The 15,077-nt window shown below is 34.5% G+C and overlaps 1 protein-coding gene across 1 annotated transcript in view; it reads right to left on the reverse strand.

Annotated features, from left to right (window-relative positions):
* The window catches only part of LOC145673452 (tyrosine-protein kinase receptor torso-like), a 292,790-nt gene that overhangs the window by 66,944 nt on the left and 210,769 nt on the right, over positions 1 to 15,077 (reverse strand). The window contains exons 10-11 of the mRNA XM_081743164.1: positions 13,261 to 13,433; positions 254 to 359 (exon numbers count right to left, since the gene is read on the reverse strand). Of these exons, the coding sequence (XP_081599290.1) occupies positions 254 to 359; positions 13,261 to 13,433 (279 nt within the window). The remainder of the gene's footprint in view (positions 1 to 253; positions 360 to 13,260; positions 13,434 to 15,077) is intronic.

A 15,077-nucleotide genomic window follows, 5' to 3' on the forward strand; every position in this document is an offset into this window, starting at 1 on the left:
GGTGAATTTTTATGTTCGTATATTACGCTTATTTTTGAGAAAACTTGATACAGAGTTATATGAAAAGTATTAATGAAAAATTTGACATTATTTATATATTGAAGTTTAAGAGTCTGCAGTACGTAAAAAAAATAATAAAATGAACAGGGTAGTTGTAACTAAATGAAAAGAAGCAAGCAGATACTCATAAACATGCCAGTATTTACAAAATATTATATATACATAATAATTATTAATTGCTGTAGGAACTTACCAACAGGCATTAGTTCGGCATATTTAATTTGTCCTGACTTCGAACTATCTTTTTTATCTAACAAATCATCATCATCACCAGTTCCGGAAAACATTTGTTTCCAAGCCTATATTAAATAGAGATATAATTTTAAAAAATAAATTTGTAATAATTAATTAATTTACCACTTATTGATTCCTGTTACATTAATTTTCCTAGCAGCAGTTTCGCCTGCCTACATTTTACAACTTAAAATGCCCTTTTGCACTTTTTAGGCACAAAATTGACGAATCATGGGTTCACAAATCTAATAAATAAAATTCTTGTTCCTCAAAAACCTAAAGGTAAGAAGTTACTGCTTCCAAGTTTTTACAGGAAATCGTACTCAACTTCAAGGATTTTTTTAAAGAATAAGAATTCTGATAAATTATTTGAGACTTCTCCATTTTAAGATTTTTTGGCCTACAAAAAAGTGCAAGATGAGTTTTTAAATGGTTTGCCAGTGAAGGATTTTAACCTACCAAGGATAGCAGGAGAAACTACTAAAACTGCTTACTGTAACAGGATGCAATAAGTGGTTAATTTAACTAATTGTTGTTAAGATGCGTCAATTTTTGTCGTTAAAAAAGAAAAATAAACTTAACTTTTGACCTTATAAGATGTATTTATATATGTTTTTCTTTGTAAAATCGCAGTTAAATAGACGTTCTTTACTACGAAACTTCTTTTGTTAAATGGTTGTGTGTGAATCATTGAATTAGAGTACAATTAAAGTGCACGAGACTGTAATTCACAGAAAACTGTATTAATTCCGAATTTATTGTGAAAAATATATTTAAGAGCATAACTTCGAACGCGATTGTACAATCACTAGCAAAAACGGGTACAAATCCCCTACATATTCCTTTGTCAATAACTTGCAAACAAATTATCCAATTGGAGTATAGTTTTGTTACTGTATAGAGGATTATATTTTTTTTTTTCATCTTAAAGAAAGCTGTATTAAAACTGGTCAAATCGTTCTGAAGTCATTGATAAAGCACTGATAAGGTCTACACACCCATTTATGCTGGTGAGTATATCCTGAATATATTCTAATAGTTGTACAGGGACTCAAGTATTACAGAATATAATATTGGGTTACATTACACTAAATTTATAAACAATAGAAACAATGGAAACAGATAGAAGTTGGAAGATATAACCTTGTTTATATTAAATAAAAACTACTTTAAGCGAATATTTATATGTATCACTCAACTATATTTAGGGCTCGGGGAAAGAATGTACATGTGTATTTGAGACATTCGTAGGAAGTATGTTATATTCAAGAGAAGAATCATGAATATTTTAAGTTTTTTTTTTTTTTTTTTTTTTTTTTTTTTTTTTTTTAAATGATCGCTGATTTCAAAACTTTCAAGAAGACTAAGACTTATATACAATCTATATTCTCGAGCTCATCTAGTGTTTTACCCAACAAAATTCTAATATAATTGGTACCAAAAGTACTGACTTAAATATTATAATAATCATAATATTAAAACGAGCTGAATTCTTACGTATACACAAAAAATACATGATCTGTATAGTGTACCTTCTGTAACACAAGTAGTATAACTGTAAGTTCATACTCTGTGTAATTTCTGTAATATTCTACACACGTGTTCGTAAAACAGATAGTATTACCAGTATTAAGACTACAAAATAGGATATATGTAAATCCGAAATGTTTAAGTTAATACTAGTTTCAAGTAATTACACATATTGGGAGCTTCAAGAGATTTAAATTGTTGTAGAAATGTCCTAATCGAATAAGAATTCACGTCGAAAGATACAGTATGGCGCTAAATTCGTTGTACAAAAGCAGAGGAGTGATTTCTTCGAGTAAAACAAACAAAAAAGTTCTAATAAACATAGGGCGAAAACCGCGTCGTTTACGTGTTATAGGCTGCCGAAATCGTGGGAAAACAAACTTCAGAGTAAAATATTGCACAAATTACTGAGCGTAGACGTGATGCGGCATGATATCGTCAAAGGATCCTAACCTGCTATATCCAAATTTGCAGTTTTTACATTTGTGCAATGGCGGCGCAAGGGATTCCCCAAAGGGCGTTAGCGATTCTAGGATATTTTTGACGTAAATTGAGTGGACGAGAGCATGTAAAGGACGCCTTATTGAAGAGAAATAATACTACGTGGCAGGTCAGTACTCATACAGGCAGATTAAAAGATGGCGGATGAGGTAATTACTACTGTGCGTGATTGCATACCTCCTGAAAACTATTAGTAAAGAAAATGAAATCTTTGTTTTACGTCCCACGATTATGCCGGTTAGGCTAAAGGAGACGGTGATGATGAGTAATGAATGAAATGGTGGAATGAAGAAAGTGGGAGGAAACGGGAGATCCCCGAGAAAACCCACGCACACGGTGTTTGTCCACCACAAAGTTCACTTGGCGGGGGCTGGGATCGAACCCAGGACCTCAATACTAGTAAAGAAGTTGTACAAGAATTTACTGGAAACGTCATGTTGGTACAATGTAAAAATACGTACAACACAAGCCGATAGGTAACAAAATAAATAAATTCCGATGCTGCTCTGCTCATATTAATGGCATCACACCGCTTTTAATGATGATCTGTTACTACTGTCGTTACTGGGTACTGTCGTTTAATTTATTTATGTTTCGTAATGTACGTACCCGTCTGCCATTCTCTCCAGTATCTTTTTTTAGCTTCTTCCTGGCTGAGCTCATTCTCGCCGGGAGCTTATGTGCTTCGGATTCCACGTTAATCGGTAGGTCCCGTCTCATACAGCCTCGCTGCTGAAAGGGACGTTCAACTCAAAATCATCTCAACTCTCCAGTATCTTTATAAAAAACAAGAGAACTTCGGCAACTTGATATTTGTTTTGCTCTTTTGCTACGCCCTTTCATTTTTTGTTGCATTGTGCGTGCGCTAGAGTCATTGCACATGAGTGAATGAGCTAGTTTGTTCGACGCTTGCGGAAGAACGGGATCGACACTATGAACAGTTGAATGAATCCTCTTTTTAGGGCTAGTTCTATCTCAAATATCATTCGCGTGTTTCTCATCAACCGTTTCAAAACAAAAACTACGTATTGTATAATATAATTTCTGTTAAAGGCTATGTTCATTTAGTTGCGTTCATTAGAGTGCATTGCACCTCTAAGTTGAATGTATTGTTTTTTTTTTTTTTGACTGCTTTAAATTGATAAACCAGATTTTGTTTCGCTTCTCTACAACACAAAAAGTCATTTAATTAGTGGTTGATGCCGATAATAATATAAAACCTCGAAAATAAACCATGAATTTCGAAAAGATATTTCAAACAGTTTTACTTCTCAACATATTTACATTATGAATTCCACAGGATTAACCAATGTATATAATAAGATTTTTTTTAACCTCCTACATACAAAAGTAAGCAGGGTTGGCAAGAGCCATGGTTGTTTTTGAAAATGCCAAAAACCCGTTTTTTTGGGGGAGTTTAAACTAGGATTTTTTGGTTTAAACCAGTTTTTTTTTGGGTTTAGATATTTTGCTTTATGTATTTATATTACATATTGACAGAAATAAGTTTGTTTCGCATTGGTGTTATTATGCAACAACGGGGTTATGCTGGAAGAGGTCACATAAGCTTAAAGAAGTCCGGTCAGTAAATTTCTTAAATTGAGAAACTCCCGCCCTAGCCATCGGGAAAATCCCGTCATTACTCTAAATGTAAAACAATAACGGAAAAAATCCTGTTATTGCTTTGCATGTAAAATTTAAAGGTCAACGTATCATAATCAGTACGCTAAAACTGAGGTATTAAATTACAAATTTAGTGCGTACATATCATTGAAAATACAATCCAAGCTAATGTTGGAAGCTACGTAGGCAATCGATAAATTTTGTCAATTTATATCAGTATATTTAAGCAACCTTGGCTTCTTTATAAAACAACAGGCATTCAGGCATGCAGAAATATACAATTTAGTTTCGTTTCGTATGTTCAGGCTTAACATCCTTACGTAATACCGAGGTTATCAAGAAGAAGACTTTCGCTTAAAGTGACATCCGAACCGCTACTTTGTTTACGCATGAAAGAAGGGTTGTGGTTCGACCGAGAATTGAACATGGGACACCTTGATTAAAAGGTAAAGAGGAAATAAAACTAATGCAGATGGTTTGATGTATGGAAACGTCACCATGAAGTTCACACGATTCGCATTTTTCGTACCTTTTATTTTTTTTCGGTTTAAACCAGTTGTTTATTTTAAAAAAAAGAAGAAAAACAGCTGGTGTAAACCAGCCAACCCTAAAAGTAAATACTTCTTTTAAAAAATACTCAAATAAGTAGCAAAATTCTATGTAGTATTTTTACTTCAAAATATTCCATACCCTCTTTTTGGAACAAAATAAAATTAAAACATAAGAAAAATACTTAGATTTATATGATACACTTAAAGGCTGCACACCTAGAGCTTTTGGTTTTGTATATTCTTGAAATTCTACAGTTTTATATAAGCACCATCACGGTTTATTCAGTCCTCAAGTTTTCTGTATTTTTAACAAGAGGGATTGAACATGAAGGGTGTGAGATAAGAACATGGTAACCCATAATTTTACTATTTTAAGAAATTAGAAATTTTCTGCTGCACAATCCATTTTGAAAGTCGGAAAGCTGATTTTTCACATAAGTCTATACATGAGGGATTAAACGAAGCGGTATGCGTTGCTGCCTATCTGATGCTGCGTAATAGGGGTGTTCCGGATTCCGGAATACTTCGGAATGAAAATCTAAATTCCGGAATCGGAATTAAAAATTTAGTTATTCCGGAATTCCGAAATCTCGGAATTCCGTAATTTCGGAATTCCGTAATCTCGGAATTTCGGAATCCAGGAAGTTCACCTCGAAATATCGGAATTCAGGAATCTCGGAATTCCGGAACTTCAGTCAGAAATTTCGGAATTTCCAAAACTCGGAATTCCGGAATCTCAAAACTTCAGCTAGAAATTTATGAATTCCAGAATATGAGGACTTCGGTTCAGCACTTCTGAATCTTTGAAATTCGAAATTCCCAATAACGGTACGCCGATCCAGCATATCAGAATCTCGGAATGCTGAAATGTCAGCATCTGAAATCTTCAAATAACATGATTATGAGATAGACATCAACACTCAGACAATGTAATGATGAAACTTACTCTTTTTCACTCATTGTCAGTGGCGGCAATACTCCGTCTTTCTGCAGAACGAAAAGAGCTGAGCAGAAGGACTCATTGAACAAAGTGTAAAGACTTCATTTACTGGTTCTTGTCTTGTTCTAATGTTCTATCCAAGGGCAGGCTCTAACATGTTTATACATCGTTGCTAGCTGGGTCACTAGTGCAATACGGATAGAGTATCGACCAGTTTCTTCCCTGCGTGGCTTCAAAATGATATATAGAAAATGAAAAACTTAGAAACAGGGTGAAACCATAGATTGCGAGTTTCGTATTCATTACCTATATATTTACTTGCACACTTGAGCCGATATTCACCCTCGTACTCCTTAATGTTTAGAAGCCAGGTTCTGGATACGTAGCTGAAATGCTCGTTCTGCGCATGAAGAGATTTTAGATTTTAGAAAGGCATACGACTCGATTAGGAGAGAAATATTATACAACGTTCTTACAGAACTTGGAATACCGAGAAAGCTAATTAGATTAATTAAGATATGTTTAAATGAATCCCAAAGTAAAGTCCGGGTAGGAAAATTTTTGTCCACGAGCTTTCACGTCGAAAATGGCCTGAAACAAGGAGATGCGCTGTCGCCATTATTATTTAACTTTGTTCTGGAATACGCTATAAGGAAAATCAAAGATAGCAACCAGGGCCTACAGACGGTATTCACCAGGTTATGGCATATGCTGATGATGTAAATTTAATAGAGGATGATAGGAGAACAATAGAAAGAAATGCAGAGATCTTATTAAACGCTTACAGGGACATGGATTTAGAAGTAAATGCAGAGAAAACTAAATACATGGAAGTGTGTCGGGACCGTAATACGGAAAATTGTGGATGCGTTAAAATATTAAATAATACTTTTGATAAAGTGGATAGTTTCAAATATCTAGGATCAATATTAACCGAGGAAAATCATATTCACGAAGACATTAAATGTCGACTAAAAGCAGGGAATTCGTGTTACTATTCGGCGCAAAATCTCTTGTCCTCGCGAATTCTGTGGAGGAATTTGAAGCTTAAAATATATAAATCGATAATCATCCCTGTTGTTCTGTATGGTTGCGAAACATGGTCGCTTACACTGAGGGAAGAACATAGACTGAAAGTATTTGAGAACAAGATCGTGAGACAAATATTCGGACCCAAGAGGAATGGGAATGGGGAATGGAGGAAACTTCATAACGAGGAACTACATAATTTATACGGTTTACCCAACATTGTTAGGGTCGTCAAGTCTAGGAGGCTTAGGTGGTCAGGTCATGTAGCTAGAATGGTAGAAAGTAGAAACGCTTTCAAAATCTTGACTGAAAGACCAATCGGAAAACGACCATTAGGAAGACCTAGGCGCAGATGGGAGGGCAATATTAAGATGGATCTCGCAGAGATAGGAATACAAAGTAGAAACTGGATGCAGTTAGCTAAGGATAGAAGTCAGTGGAGAGCTTTTGTGAATGCGGCATTGAACCTCCGGGTTCCATAGGCCATAGAATTAGTTAGTTAGTTTAGTCATATATGTACCAAGTTTGGTTGAAATTGCTTCAGGTGTTCCAGAATTATGCTGGAACAAACATACATCCATTTTTATAAGACAAAGCATCTAGCTCTTCTCCCTCATAGTTTTCTTAGTTTTTATTTTCTTGTATTAGGAAAACAACTTTTCAACGAAAACATGTGGTTTGGAGCTCACATACGTAGTCGGTCCCGTAACTAGCTGATAGCAAATAGTTTTTTATAACGTAGGTTTTGTATAATGCTATACCATAATTATGTAATTTTTGTAGATAGCATGGCACAAAAATTAATTCAATTATACCATATACCTTTTTTAATACACAAAATGAAAACTTTCCTTAATGTCAAATGTATTTTGCGTCAATATAAAGAAGAAATAAAAATATGATAGATCTGAACTGCGGAAGATTGGAAATACAATGTAATATATTTGTAATAACTGTATTTAATATTTGTAAAAGCAGTGGAAAAATATACAATCAATCTAGCTTTTAAATTTCTTTAATTTAAAGGAAACCTATAATTTTAGTTTCTACCGTAATTTTTTCTATCAGAGCTTTACATAATAGCGGATTCTTACTCTTATAAGTTAGGATAACTGTTCATAAGATCAATAAAATAAACAAACAAAAAATATCTTATTATGTTTAAAGATGTTGGTTAATGCAATATAAATTTCGTATAAATTTTCATAGATTAGAATATACATTATTACAATTAATTTACAAAAACTAAAAAAATACACATTACCTCAAATCCAATACTATCATTGTACAACATTTTAATACTTTTCTGAACACGGTACTCGCGGTTATAGAACAACCTTTATTTCGTCGGACTCTGATGTATAAAATCAGTTCTTCGATCCCGACTCGTGAGAGGATAGTTATGTTCGCGACAATTTTCAAAAGAATAAATGTTTTAAAAATTAGAAATAATATCCTATATATCTGATGGATGCCATTAAACCTGATTGTATCTGTAAATTATTTCTACTACAAAATGTTACTTTTGAAAATTCTTTTATCCTTTCATAGCGTTTTCAGTCTGGTTAGTTTTACTAGGACATATGTAAAAGGCAGATTGGAAATGTACATTAACTACAAATTAAAATAAAAAGTACTTATCATGATGAAACATAAGGAAATGTTATACAAATAACATAATAACAATATATATTACGCATATTTAATACGTAACATTAGAAAACTAAGAAAATGTTATGCTGTACAAACAACATTTTAAATACGAAATATTATGAAACTTGAGAAATATATTAATTGAAATATTATATTGAAATAATGTATTAACATTATGAAATCAAAGGGAATGTTATTTGAATAATATACAGATACATCTATGCAGTGATAATGACACTGGTAACTATGCCCTTCTCAATAGCTTAAATTTACCGTACCTTTGAAAATAAGAAAAAAACAGATACAGAGACCGACAGAAGTATTGGAATAATATAATTAATACTTTATTTACATTGTATGAATTATAAACAACATTCATCATATTTGCTTAGTAGTGTTGAATTTGTAAACATATAAACGTTACCATTATGTGTCTCTGAAACTATATTTAAAATATCATAATGCATGTATTTAGCACACAATATGTAGAGTCTACTATATTTCTCCTGCGGTCTCACTTATAGGACGACATAACGTCTCCAAACGAGTAGACGCATGACTGGATACATGTTTTATGCCCCCACCACACAGTCGTTGATTTCATACTGTGCCTCGCAACAGCAGCTCGCAATTGTAGTGTAAAGCAAAGCATTCATAAGTGACATGGGGTGTAAAGGTAAGGAGACAACAGTCGAAGAGAGAAATGTTGTAATTAATCTGTACAAACAACACAAACCCCTGTCCGAAATTGATAGTACAGTCAACAGAAGCAAAATCATGGTGTTCTCCATCATTCAGCGCTTCAAACAGACTAATAGTGTTGTGAATAAGCCGAGATACGCCGCTCCTTCTAAACTTACTACTAGAGACAGGAGCCAAACAAGCAGAATCCGGCATCTGAGATTAGAGGAAGCCTTGAACAATATTCTGGCACTGTGATGCACACAGGAACAGTTGGACGGGTTTTACATAGTGCCGGTTACAATGCCAGTTTTCCTACGAGGAAACCATATGTCAATTGTGTGAATCAGAAAAAGAGTCTAAAATTTGTTAACCTGTATAGGGGAAGCCAACAGAATTCTGGGATCACGTTCTCTGGTCGGATAAAAACAAATCCTGCTTATACAAGGGTGATGGACGTGTTACAGTGTGAAGGCTATCAAATACAGCTATGAACATGGTAGCTACAGTGAAACATGGAGGCAACAGTGTGATGGTATGGGGATGTATGGCTTCATCAGGCGTTGGGGAACTGGTGCTCACAGATGGAATCATGGAAAAGTTTGAATACAAGAGAATTCTTGAAAACAATCTTAAGAAGAGTGCACAGAAGCTAGAATTGGGAAATGGTTATTACTTCCATCAGGACAATGATCCAAAGTATACTGCGGAAATTATGAGGCTTTGGATGGTGTATAACACTCCTCACACTTTGAAGATACCGACCAAATCACCAGATTTAAATCCTACAGAGAACATCTGGAACGAGCTCGAAGATCGTGTTAGGAAACATCACATTAGAAGTAAGGACCATCTGAAAGAACTTCTTCAGAGTGGAGAAATATGAACTCTGCAGTCAGCACAAAAAAGTACAGTCATGTTAAAAAATTATCGTAGTAATCCATAGAAAGGGGAACATAACTAATTACTAGCTGTTCTCTGTTGAATGCTGATATCCAGATGTAAACAAACTATTTTCATCGTTTCTGGTAGTGGAAATAAGTATCCGATGCTTTTCATGAGTTTATATATTTAGTAGAAGACTCAAATTTATTTTGTAGCAGTTGTAATTTTGTCTACTTTCTTTGCATACCTATAGAAATGATAAATCTAGTAAACATGTTTATGTTAGAATAATTATATCGGACTCTGTACTTCGTGTTGATTTATGAATCCCCTGTTATACTAAGCCAGAGATGTGAAACAATGAGAAAATTTAGCTTATATTTAATAGTATTTTAAAATGTTTTTGGGACAGTAACTTTGTTCATGGACAGAAATATTAACTGCCCAGCATGCTCAGCGGTAAGATTATTTGTGTACACAAATATTTTCTCGCTAATTTTGTTAATCTTGAAAGATGGTGGGAATGATTATTCCACCAAAGTAGTGGTTCTTCCTCCAAATCTGCATCCCTAAGGCTTAGGTACAGGTTCAATTATTCTATGTGACTGCCTTCTTTATCCTGTCACCAAATGTCCTTCGTTTTAGGCAACTGTCTAATCTTTTAGTACCAACATTCCCTTGATTATCTTTTTTAGGATTTCCTGCTGGAATAAGTCTCAACTTATACAGTACTCTACCTTTTGTTATCTCAATAGTTTCACCCAAATTATCTTCTTTAAACCTGAGATCTAAGAAAGCACAAATTTTCTACAGAATTCTGCTTCTTTCATCCTTCTCGAATCGCGATTTCAGAAGATACAAAATTTCCATTTTCATGCTTCTTTCATCTTCTTTGAGGCTGCTTCTAAGATCTGTTCACTATCTCCCTCTTCAGTCAAAAAGTCATAGAATGAAAGATGTGTTTCCTGCGTACTTGCTTCATCTTGTTATGATATATCGTCTATCAGTTGAGATTCTTCGACTTGAAAATCTTTTGAAATGTGTTCATATGATGGCCATATGTCCGATGCTGTAGCAGATGTTTCTGCTGACATACTGTCACAAAGCATTTGTAAGGACGATAATAGTTAACAATTCTAATTAATAATCATAGTTAATAATTCTGTTTCTTCGTTCTGAAGGATAAGATTTTTATATATTGTTTGAGACAGAACTTTTGCTATTTCTTCTTGGCGTGTAAAAACTACCAGCGTCAAAAGGAAAGTAAACAATCATCTTGTTGGCGTGCATGACGGAAGTATTTTACGCAGAAGGCCTAATGCATCTTACTCTTCTTGCAGCGCATGTCTCATTTTCCTGCTTTGACTCATAATTTGTCAGTTTCCGAAGGTCCCTGTAGCTCAAGGGCTTTGTTTACTCTACTATTCAAAGTATGGCCGAAACAACTCAAATGTTGTAAATCGCTCAAGTCAACAATGGCCTTTACAATATTGGCACTACTGTTGTTACACAACGAACATTTTCAGTTGGTATTTCCCACATATCTATACTAAAATATAAAGCCTCTAAAAGATTTGATTTCGGAAAATCGGAATTCCGGAACTTCATCGCTAATATCGGAAGTTCAGAATTCCGGAATCTCGAAACAAGATCTGAAATTTCGGAAGATCGGAATTCCGGAATCCAGAACACGATACTAAATTTCGGAATCTCGGAATTCCGAAAATTCCGGAATTCCGAGATTCCGAAAATTCCGAGATTCCGAAAAATTCCGGAATTATCAACATTCCGAATTCCGGAATTGAAATCTCAATTCCGAACACCCCTACTGCGTAACTCAGCAATTGAAAATTTGTTAGTTACCATTTTCTTGGCTCATACCCTTCATATCATTATGGAACTGTCCCCACCCCACCAACACACACAAAAAAAGGACTACGGAATATATTTAAGTTAAGATAAATACAACTGCACAACAAACATGATTGACTGGGGCTTTTGCGCTTCTATCGAGAAGTCCGGAATTCAACTCAGCATTCGACCATTCTGACAAAACTTTTCTTCATTCCATCTATGAAGTAGAAATAGTGCGTGTACTGTGAGTTGGCTGATTTCATTTCTTATTGTTTTTAAATCGTTATTATTACTAATTACCAGCAGTGACGGTTTTGCGAGGGTTAGGGGGGGGCGGTCTTTCGGACTGAAGCCTGTTCCCCAAAATTACGGAATGTCTAAAACAAACGAAATATCTATTAGTTATGCCTTTACTCATTAACTTTAAGCTCCCGTCAAATAAAAATTACGAATGTTTAGAAAAACTAAACATTAGTAAGAAAAAAAACCCTCCCAAAATACTTTTCTAAATCCACCACTGATTCTCAGTATAAAATGATCTTCAAGGTTGTATCCGGAAGATTATCGCTAAATATATAAACGAAACGAAATACAGTATTAGTTATGCCTGTACTCATAAACTTCAAACTCCTCCCAAATAAAATTAGGAGATTTTAGAAAATGAAACAATCAGAGAAACCCGTCCCAAAGTACGTTTCTAAATCCGCTACTGATTATTTGTATAAATTAGTATTCAAGGTTGTATCCGGAAAATTATTGCTAAATCGTTGCACAGCTACAGTATAACAGAAATGTGGAAGTACGGTTAGACGGATATATTGAAAAACGTACGCTTTGACGGATATATAGAAAAACGTAAGTTTAACTTCTGCGTTAGAAGCTAGAGTACTAAGCTCTTAGAAATGAAACAGACGACAAACTGAAATGATATCGAGAAGAAAAAATATCGATAACTCAAAAGTTAAAATAAAGTTAAATAGCCTCTAAAATTGCCCTCAAATACTACATTCTTCATGTTAGCTTTAATTCGTAAAACATGTGCTCCATCCATCTTGATGGTGAATTTTAGAGCGAAATATGGCATTTAGGTCATGGAATTCTTATCTAAGTATAGAATATTCTATAAGAAAGATATTTAGATAGAAAAATCATGAAAATGAAAAAAGTCAAAATTTCCAAAATTCTCGTTTTTTTTTTTCCAAAAAAGCCGGCTTTTTATGTGAAAAAAACCATCGATTCAAAAAAGCCGGCTTTTTTGCATCTCTAGTAGTTTGTGCTATATTCAACTCTGAAGTTTGTTTTCCCACGCCTTCAGCAGCCTATAGCACGTAAACGACGAGGTTTTCGCCCTATGTTTATTAGAGCTTTTTTGTTTGTTTTACTCTAATGAATCACTCCTCTGCTTTTGTACAACGAATTTAGCGCCATACTGTATAATGGATATGTTTTGGAAAATTCACCTAAGAAGGGAGAAACCAGTGATAACCGTATAGCCTTAATGTTTGCCTCTCATATGCAAGCGTATATAATATAAATTGGAGAAGTAATTCACATCTTCATCAAACTTCTAAAATCACAAAGTAATGAAAAATATTATTTGTAATGATGATATCTGCAAATTTTGTAAACATGCAAAGATCGCTATTTCCCTTCAATAACGCCTTATTATGTGTAGAATATTGGGTAAAGATAGAAGTACAGGGAAGCGAATTACTCTACCTGTCGAAGATAATTCATCAAATCCCCTCGAGCACAATGTTCCACTACCAAGAATAATTGGTTTGGTTTTGTGGAACACCCTATAATGGAAACAATGTGAGGGTGACGTCCAACAGATTTCATCATCTCAATTTCTTGCAATAGTTGCTTCTTATCTTCTGCTGTCGCATTATCTAAAAAAGAAACAAAGAAAGCAAATAAGAAATATTTAGAAAAATGAAGGAAAACAATTAATATTTAGATGCGTTTAATAGTGTGTCATGTGAACTAAGGCTGACTAATAACATTAGAACACCCAACGGGAGAAGATAACCTCAAAAGCGGTTTAGGATTGATGTCGCAAAACAGTAAAAAAACACTATTAAATTGCATTTGGAGCCGAACATTCGACGAATCTGTACATGCTCGGACATCCTGATACTTGTGGGGAACAGTAAGTGAACACCAGCGACACAATCACCATGGTGCTGAGCAAAGAACAGTTTTATGTGATGATATATATAATTTCAAATGTAGATCAAGCTTCAATAGTTGTTATAAACTTTGTAATAAGTATCTGGGAACTCTAACTTCAAACCAAGTCGCTTACAATTGGTTTATAGGATTTCACAGAAAATGCCAATCCCTGTTCCATGAAACTAGAAGTGAAGAATCTACAACAGAAGGGCTCTTTAAGAATATTACTGTTATGGTAAAATGAATAAGATAGAGTCTCCAAGTTATCAGTAATTGGAGGAGATAACTGAAAATTGAATCGCGAGCGTTGAACATATAGGACCAAGGTAAAACAATAGCTGTCTGTTGGATGTCACACTTATTGACAGAGATGCAAAAAGATTGATACAAAGAACGCAAGTTCATGCTAGACAAGTTCGATAGCAGGAAATTAAAACTGTTATCTGAAGTCGTTACAATTGACGAAAAGTGGGTAATATCGCGAACTGGAATCCTGGGTCTATTAAGGAAATTCCAGATCTCGGAAAATCAAACGTCCACGGAATGTGAGGAAGATATGATCGCTTTTTATTCAATGACTTTTGCTATGTCCGTGAAGAGTACACAATTAAATCTTGCAGATGATCTATGACACCCCTACTAGTGAAAGCGTATAACCTGTATTTTGCCTGCAAATTAAAATGATCAGAAATGAGGATGGGTAGCGAATATTGTCTATGTAAACTCTCCATTTCGTCGTCTTAGTGATTGACTAAATCAGTGGTTCTCAACCGATAAGTCGCGACCCACTGTTCCCTGAAGTATGAACCGAAAATTTAAAATTTAAAAATCATGAATAATTTAATAATAATTAGTTAAAATGGAGACATACTGTAGCAGTCAACACCTCCAGTGGCAGCAATAATGCTCGGTGCTATATAGAGTCATTATAAAACTAATAGGTTTCACTATTATAATAGATATTATTATTATTAGTAGTAGTATTAGTATTATTTACAATAAAAATATCAAACAAGCGTGTCGCGATGTTCTAGACGTCCAGTAAATTGTGTCGTCAGTCAAAGAAGGTTGAGAACCACTGGATTAAAGAATAAAAGTAATATTTCAATGCATGTTACTGCTTCGATGGTTTGGAGGGAGCCGACCAATCAAGTGGATGATCACTACTTCTGTGTTCATAATAGAAGAGAAGGGCAAGGATAGGAGAAACCCATTATCCCAACATTAAATCATCTATTAGACCTGTTGAGCACAGTTCATAATACCAGTTGCAATTCCCTCAGGAACCGGTCAATAGAAGGTGAAATCCAGATTGATGTTAGTGATGACATGGAGAACGGAAGCTCTGATACCGCATATGG

The sequence above is a fragment of the Thermobia domestica genome, chromosome 16, assembly GCF_964235325.1.
Source record: "Thermobia domestica chromosome 16, izTheDome1.hap1.1, whole genome shotgun sequence".
Lineage (NCBI taxonomy): Eukaryota > Metazoa > Arthropoda > Insecta > Zygentoma > Lepismatidae > Thermobia > Thermobia domestica.